Below are 9,045 nucleotides of genomic sequence, written 5' to 3'. Positions count from 1 at the left end.
TCATCATGCAGCGAGAATTTATTATAAACGGTTATGTACATGATTGTTGGGGTGATGTCCTCCGGGCTCCAATAGCATCTTCCAGTCATCTCCTCGTTCTTGTGTAACTGAAGGAAGATCTCAGGAGACGATGCCATCGTAGCCATGTATCCCACATTTCTTCCCTGCAATACGGCATCCAAACGTAATGGCCTCCTCCATACTCTGACCTGAGAACAAGGATGAGACATCTTCATATATGGACACTACCGACCATTCAGTATAGAACATATGACATGTCAACGTGGTGGAAACCTGTTCTGCAGTGTCGGGTCTGAAGACAACTCTGAGCTCCTCAAGGGGATTGTAAGCTTTAATCTTCCTGATGTACACATTACTGTACGGTTTGGGGGCACTCGGGGGTTCTATTACTGTTATGGGGGTATTTGAGGGGCCTTATCAATTTTAAGGGGCACTCAGGGGTCTTATTACTTTTAAGGGGGCACATGAGAGATATTATCGCCTTCAAGGGAGTATTATTACTGCCTAGAGGATTATAATGAAGAGTTATTACATTGTAAGAGGCACAACACTGGAACTATTACTATGCGGGGGCACAAACTGGACTTTATTACTGTGTGGGGGCACTAAGAGAAGCACTATTATCATGTAGACCACTAAGAAGAAGAAGAATACTCTATGGGGTACAAAAAATAGCACTATTAATAATTTGGGGTACAAAAGATGGCAGTATTACTGTGTGGTACCATCTGGGCACAATATGAGGCACTGTTTAGTACTATTATCTTCATGGGTGGCATCACCTTTGGTGGGTGTTTATAGTTATGACACCATTATTTCTAGAATACAGTGTTTAGGGGCTACGTGCCACACAGCAGGTACAGTAATAGGGGCAGACGGGGCAGCAGCAGGATGGGGAGTGCATGGAAGGCTACGAAAAGTTAGGTAGGAAATGGGAGGAACCAAAGATGTCGGAACAGCCAGCTCTGCGGCAATTGGTGTCTGGAAGAAGTCATCATGGTGATCTGGACAGATTTGTGAAGTGAACTGGCACCATGTCAGCAGTGATTTTGGCTTTTGCTCAGATATGCTGGTCTCTGCTTTACAATAAATTAGGACCTTTCTTGGTAACCATGAACATACAGACGACATACCCAATTTGGGTCACCAGGCTGACGTGGCAATGGGGATTTACCTTTAGACAGGGCGTAGATGACGGAAGCGTTGAAGGTGTCTCCAGCACCAAGTGTGTCCACAATTTTCTCTGGGGGAAAGGAAGGAGAATGAAGGACGCGTCCATCTGGTCCCAGAGCATCAGCTCCTTGTTCAGCCCAAGCACAGATCAGATAAGCCCTGCCGAGATATAATCAAGACGCCATCCCGGAGGACAGCGTAGCGCCAGCTTTAGGCGACATCTACCCTACATAAGAAAACCTCCCGTCTCCAATCCTGGTCGCCAAGGAGATGAGAAATCATCCAGGCAGGAATGTTCATGTCAGGCATGCGACCCGCAGCTATCGTACGAGTGTCATGAGAGGACTGGAGCTGCTATAGGAGTCTCAGTCAGGGCATGCTCCGCAGGTCTCTGGTGTATGGCAGGACAGGGAACTTGTATGCAGTATAACTAATGACCGCAGGCAACAAATTCTAGTAAGGAAGATATAAGGTGTAAAGGCAATCTACACTTGGTCACCAACAACCATTAGACTGACCCAAGTTCTCCACTTCTGTAACATTCACAATGAGATATATAGATATATATATACACACACACACACACAGTCAGAGATTATAAATGGCAGCTTACCCATTCTTCACGCGTGGGTACAGTCCGACGACAGCCTCAGCCGAGGAGGTAAACCCGAAATGTTGGGCGACATCTTTACTAACAAACACCTACGGAGGGAAACAGAGATGATCACGGATGAAGAGGGCAGGATGGTGTCCCATGTACTGACAGTCTCCTCTGGGCTGTGATCGACTGCCGAGTCCCATCAACCTCCTGTATAAAGGCCAACTCCATACTGGGGCAGCTTCATGATGGACGTATGACCTACATATTGTGTTATTTTCCTGTAGGATACTGTACTTCTTTCGCACACCCCAGCTGTTGTGTCTGATGGTCTATAGACCTCCCTCCATACGGTCGTCACTTCTAGTGCCATGGACCAGACTCTTCCTTCCTTACATCTAGAACAAGTGACATCTTGTATGGTGGAAGTGCCATTACAAGGTCCCCTTCTGCATGACGGACTAGTGACAACTTTCCTAACAGGTCCCCTTTCTTCATGACAGCCTCATGACTTCCTTCCCATCGAGTAATGATCCTCTGATGAAAATACGGGGGAAGGAGCTCATCAGACCGCCATATAGAAAGGGGACCATTTCTAATCCCCTGGATTGTGTTTCCTGATGAGGTAATTCTGACCCACTTCCTCCACGGTCACCTATCTGATGGACAGAATGATCTTCAATAGACGGTCTTCTTATTGTCCGCTGGAACCAAAGCTCTTAATGTACAGTTTTATATAGTGGTATGTAGTTCTCCCTTCTCTATGGACGTGCACTTTGTAGAAAACCCTCCTGCGCAAAACCCTCCTGCGCCCCCAGAAGAAGTTGTTGTGTTGCTGCAGAACCCAGCATGCGGTTCCATCTCAGGCAGATATATAAATGATGAGTTGTGGTGATTAGATGAACGGTCTTGTCCCTGGAGACCCTAAAAATGTCTCCCCCCTTGTCATATAAGAGGATCTCGGAGGCTCCATGTGTGTAGTGACCTCCGTTCTGATCAGACTGTAAGGAGGTGTTGGGACCAGTGGATGAGGGAACACAAGGTGACTGGGCTCAGGACGCACCCAGCAGACCACCAGTGGAGAGGAGCATCTGACCAGACTGTTAGGAGGTAATAGGACCAGTGGATGAGGGAACAGAAGGTGACTGGGCTCAGAACGCCCCCGACAGACCACCAGAGTAGAGAGGACCATCTGACCAGACTGTTCAAAAGTGTTTGGACCAGTGGATGGGAGCACAAAAGGTGATGGGGCTCAGGACACCCCCTACAGACCACCAGTAGAGAGGAACATCTGACCAGACTGTTAGGGGGTGTTGGGACCAGTGGATATGTGAGGACACACAAGATGATCGAGCTTAGGACCCCCCTACAGACCACCAGTAGAGAGAAGCATCTGATCAGACTGTTAGGAGGTGTTGGGACCAGTGGGTGGGGGCACACAAAGTGACCGGGCTCAGGACGCCCCCTACAGACCCCCAGTAGAGAGGACGCTCTGACTAGACTGTTAGGAGGTGTTGAGACCAGTGGATGTGTGAGGGCACACAAGGTGATGGGGCTTAGGATGCCCCCTACAAACCACCAGTAGAGAGGAGCATCTGAGCAGACTGTTAGGAGGTGTTGGGACCAGTGGCTGGGGGCACACAAGGTGACCGGACTCAGGATGCCCAACAGACCACCAGTAGAGAGGAGCATCTGAGCAGACTGTTAGGAGATGTTGGGACCAGTGGGTGGGGGCACACAAAGTGACCGGGCTCAGGACGCCCCCTACAGACCCCCAGTAGAGAGGACCCTCTGACTAGACTGTTAGGAGGTGTTGGGACCAGTGGATGGGGGCATACAAGGTAATTGGGCTCAGGACGCCCCCTACAGACCACCAGTAGAGAGGAGCGTCTGACCAGACTGTTAGGAGCTGTTGGAACCAGTGGATGGGGAACACAAGGTGACCGGGCTCAGGACCCCTCGACAGACCACTAGTAGAGAGGAGCGTCTGACCAGACTGTTAGGAGGTGTTGGGACCAGTGGATGGGGGCACACAAGGTGACCGGGCTCAGGATGCCCCCGACAGACCACTAGTAGAGAGGAACATCTGACCAGACTGTTAGGGGGTGTTGGGACCAGTGGATATGTGAGGCACACAAGATGATCGAGCTTAGGACCCCCCTACAGACCACCAGTAGAGAGAAGCATCTGATCAGACTGTTAGGAGGTGTTGGGACCAGTGGGTGGGGGCACACAAGGTGACCGGGCTCAGGACCCCTCAACAGACCATCAGTAGAGAGGAGCATCTGACCAGACTGTTAGGGGGTGTTGGGACCAGTGGATGGGGGCACACAAGGTGACCGGGCTCAGGACGCCCCCTACAGACAACCAGTAGAGAGGAGCGTCTGACCAGACTGTTAGGAGGTGTTGGGACCAGTGGATGGGGAACACAAGGTGACCGGGCTCAGGACCCCTCGACAGACCACTAGTAGAGAGGAGAGTCTGACCAGACTGTTAGGAGGTGTTGGGACCAGCGGATGGGGGCACACAAGGTGACCGGGCCCAGGATGCCCCCTACAGACCATCAGTAGAGAGGAGCATCTGACCAGACTGTTAGGAGGTGTTGGGACCAGAAGATGGGGGCACACACGGTGACCGGGCTCAGGATGCCCCCTACAGACCACCAGTAGAGAGTATCATTTGATTGTCTGACAAGCACCAGCAGCTCCAACTATTTCCTTGTCTGCCATCTAGAGACAGGGGGCATGATCATTACACCACTGTGTCTGTCGGAACCATGTTCAGGACATCCTGCAGCCACATGTGTACCTCTCATGGTGGCTTCCAGCAGGATAATGCTCGTCCGCACACACAAGGGGGTCACAGGAGCCCCCACAACATTGTCACACTTCCGTGGCCTCCCTGTCACCAGATGTATCACCAATATAACATGTATGAGACCATCTGGGACACCAACTTTCACAAACTACAAATTTACACGATCAAAAGGCTCAGTTACAGCAAATGTGGAGCGATATGCTGCAGGACACCATACAGCCCCCATGCCCGCCTCTATCACATCTTGTATCCAAGCTAGAGGCAGTACAACAGGGTACTAGAGCCTCCATGCTGATCGTATCACATCTTGTATCCAAGCTAGAGGCGGTACAACAGGGTACTAGAACCTCCATGCCCATCTGTATCACATCTTGTATCCAAGCTAGAGGCAGTACAACAGGGTACTAGAGCCTACATGCCCACCTATATCACATCTTGTATCCAAGCTAGAGGCAGTACAACAGGGTACTAGAGCCTCCATGCCCACCTATATCACATCTTGTATCCAAGCTAGAGGCGGTACAACAGGGTACTAGAGCCTCCATGCTGATCGTATCACATCTTGTATCCAAGCTAGAGGCAGTACAACAGGGTACTAGAGCCTCCATGCTGATCGTATCACATCTTGTATCCAAGCTAGAGGCAGTACAACAGGGTACTAGAGCCTCCATGCCCACCTATATCACATCTTGTATCCAAGCTAGAGGCGGTACAACAGGGTACTAGAGCCTCCATGCTGATCGTATCACATCTTGTATCCAAGCTAGAGGCGGTACAACAGGGTACTAGAACCTCCATGCTGATCGTATCACATCTTGTATCCAAGCTAGAGGCGGTACAACAGGGTACTAGAGCCTCCATGCCTGCCTGTATCACATCTTGTATCCAAGCTAGAGGCAGTACAACAGGGTACTAGAGCCTCCATGCTGATCGTATCACATCTTATATCCAAGCTAGAGGCAGTACAACAGGGTACTAGAGCCTCCATGCCTCCTGTATCACATCTTGTATCCAAGCTAGAGGCGGTACAACAGCGTACTAGAGACTCCATGCCTGCCTGTATCACATCTTGTATCCAAGCTAGAGGCAGTACAACAGGGTACTAGAGCCTCCATGCCTGCCTGTATCACATCTTGTATCCAAGCTAGAGGCGGTACAACAGGGTACTAGAGCCTCCATGCCCATCTGTATCACATCTTGTATCCAAGCTAGAGGCGGTACAACAGAATACTAGAGACTCCATGCCTGCCTGTATCACATCTTGTATCCAAGCTAGAGGCGGTACAACAGCGTACTAGAGACTCCATGCCTGCCTGTATCACATCTTGTATCCAAGCTAGAGGTGGTACAACAGGGTACTAGAGCCTCCATGCCCACCTGTATCACATCTTGTATCCAAGCTAGAGGCGGTACAACAGAATACTAGAGACTCCATGCCTGCCTGTATCACATCTTGTATCCAAGCTAGAGGCGGTACAACAGGATACTAGAGACTCCATGCCTGCCTGTATCACATCTTGTATCCAAGCTAGAGGCAGTACAACAGGGTACTAGAGCCTCCATGCTGATCGTATCACATCTTGTATCCAAGCTAGAGGCGGTACAACAGGGTACTAGAGCCTCCATGCCTGCCTGTATCACATCTTGTATCCAAGCTAGAGGCAGTACAACAGGGTACTAGAGCCTCCATGCTGATCGTATCACATCTTGTATCCAAGCTAGAGGCGGTACAACAGGGTACTAGAACCTCTATGCCCATCTGTATCACCTCCTGTATCCAAGCTAGAGGTGGTACAACAGGGTACTAGAGCCTCCATTCCTGTCTGTATCACATCTTGTATCCAAGCTAGAGGCGGTACAACAGGGTACTAGAGCCTCCATGCCCACCTATATCACATCTTGTATCCAAGCTAGAGGTGGTACAACAGGGTCCTAGAGCCTCTATGCCAGCCGTATCACATCTTGTATCCAAGCTAGAGGCAGTACAACAGGGTACTAGAGCCTCCATGCCCATCTGTATCACATCTTGTATCCAAGCTAGAGGCGGTACAACAGAATACTAGAGACTCCATGCCTGCCTGTATCACATCTTGTATCCAAGCTAGAGGCGGTACAACAGGATACTAGAGACTCCATGCCTGCCTGTATCACATCTTGTATCCAAGCTAGAGGCAGTACAACAGGGTACTAGAGCCTCCATGCTGATCGTATCACATCTTGTATCCAAGCTAGAGGCGGTACAACAGGGTACTAGAGCCTCCATGCCCACCTGTATCACATCTTGTATCCAAGCTAGAGGCGGTACAACAGCGTACTAGAGACTCCATGCCTGCCTGTATCACATCTTGTATCCAAGCTAGAGGTGGTACAACAGGGTACTAGAGCCTCCATGCCCACCTGTATCACATCTTGTATCCAAGCTAGAGGCGGTACAACAGAATACTAGAGACTCCATGCCTGCCTGTATCACATCTTGTATCCAAGCTAGAGGCGGTACAACAGGATACTAGAGACTCCATGCCTGCCTGTATCACATCTTGTATCCAAGCTAGAGGCAGTACAACAGGGTACTAGAGCCTCCATGCTGATCGTATCACATCTTGTATCCAAGCTAGAGGCGGTACAACAGGGTACTAGAACCTCTATGCCCATCTGTATCACCTCCTGTATCCAAGCTAGAGGTGGTACAACAGGGTACTAGAGCCTCCATTCCTGTCTGTATCACATCTTGTATCCAAGCTAGAGGCGGTACAACAGGGTACTAGAGCCTCCATGCTGATCGTATCACATCTTGTATCCAAGCTAGAGGTGGTACAACAGGGTCCTAGAGCCTCTATGCCAGCCGTATCACATCTTGTATCCAAGCTAGAGGCGGTACAACAGGGTACTAGAGCCTCCATGCCCGCCTGTATCACATCTTGTATCCAAGCTGGAGGTGGTACAACAGGATACTAGAGCCTCCATTCCTGTCTGTATCACATCTTGTATCCAAGCTGGAGGTGGTACAACAGGATACTAGAGCCTCCATTCCTGTCTGTATCACATCTTGTATCTAAGCTAGAGGCGGTACAACAGGGTACTAGAGCCTCCATGCCCACCCATATCACATCTTGTATCCAAGCTAGAGGTGGTACAACAGGGTACTAGAGCCTCCATGCCCACCCATATCACATCTTGTATCCAAGCTAGAGGTGGTACACCAGGGTACTAGAGCCTCCATGCACCCCGTATCACATCTTGTATCCAAGCTAGAGGCGGTACAACAGGGTACTAGAGCCTCCCTACAAGGGGTTGTTGGTTCTCCACAATAAATGATCCTTTTGCTCTGATATTGTAATCACTTATATCAATGTTACAAATCACAGAGAAGGTTTCTAGGGGTGGGGTGGGGGGGGGGTATGTCACTGGCAATGAGTGTATATATATATATCCTCCTTGTAGGGGAGGGATGTAACTGGCAATGAGTGTATATATATATATCCTCCTTCTAGGGGAGGGATGTTACTGGCAATGAGTGTATATATATATATATCCTCCTTCTAGGGGAGGGATGTTACTGGCAATGAGTGTGTATATATATGTCCTCCTTCTAGGGGAGGGATGTCACTGGCAATGAGTGTATATATATATATATATCCTCCTTTAGGGGAGGGATGTCACTGACAATGAGTGTATATATATATATCCTCCTTCTAGGGGAGGGATGTCACTGGCAATGAGTGTATATATATATATCCTCCTTCTAGGGGAGGGATGTCACTGACAATGAGTGTATATATATATATATCCTCCTTCTAGGGGAGGGATGTCACTGGCAATGAGTGTATATATATATATATCCTCCTTCTAGGGGAGGGATGTTACTGGCAATGAGTGTATATACATATATATCTTCCTTCTAGGAGTTTGATGCACTTTAGGATGAGTGTAGTAACCCTCTCCCTTCTCCGTGGTCTTCACCTTCCTCGCTATCAGTCCCCCCCCCTTCTGGACATGGTGACCGTCTTGATGTTTGAGGAGGTCTCTCTTACCACTTCACCGCACGGGAATAATTGGTACAGGTCTTCTTGCTCCTTCTCGATCTCTACGGAGACGGAGATCCGCTGGTCTGCCGGACAGCTCTTGTTATAATCGCTTACTCTTTGGATCATCTTCATCTGTTCATCTGCATTGCGGCCCTGAAGAGTGAAAGATCCGATATCAAACCGCTCCGCCGTCGGTGCGACGCCATGTACGATGAACTGCTCAACCACACGGTCGTCATCTGTGACCAGAGCGTCCGCGGGCATGACACAGATATATCAGCCCAGGTACAACAGGATATCAGGTCAACTAATGCAGTCCGTGCAACGAGCATCAACCAGATGGCAAAAGCTATATACCCGCAGAACTCAGGAAGTGGCCCACCAAACACCAAACTATCAACGCCGACTACA

The 9,045-nt window shown here is 49.5% G+C and overlaps 1 protein-coding gene across 7 annotated transcripts in view; it reads right to left on the bottom strand.

Moving 5' to 3' along the window:
• The window catches only part of KHK (ketohexokinase), a 33,337-nt gene continuing 24,292 nt past the window's right edge, over positions 1–9,045 (bottom strand). For all 7 annotated transcript variants that reach the window (XM_066594321.1, XM_066594325.1, XM_066594326.1 and 4 more), the window contains 4 exons: positions 8,641–8,787; positions 1,808–1,896; positions 1,196–1,353; positions 1–209 (listed from right to left, as the gene is read on the bottom strand). In XM_066594321.1, the coding sequence (XP_066450418.1) occupies positions 121–209; positions 1,196–1,353; positions 1,808–1,896; positions 8,641–8,787 (483 nt within the window). In that variant the 3' untranslated portion in view covers positions 1–120. The remainder of the gene's footprint in view (positions 210–1,195; positions 1,354–1,807; positions 1,897–8,640; positions 8,788–9,045) is intronic.

This window comes from Eleutherodactylus coqui, chromosome 1 (assembly GCF_035609145.1).
Source record: "Eleutherodactylus coqui strain aEleCoq1 chromosome 1, aEleCoq1.hap1, whole genome shotgun sequence".
In the NCBI taxonomy this organism is placed as follows: domain Eukaryota; kingdom Metazoa; phylum Chordata; class Amphibia; order Anura; family Eleutherodactylidae; genus Eleutherodactylus; species Eleutherodactylus coqui.
Note: the sequence above shows the minus strand (reverse complement) of the source record. Positions and strands in the feature narration are given on the sequence as shown.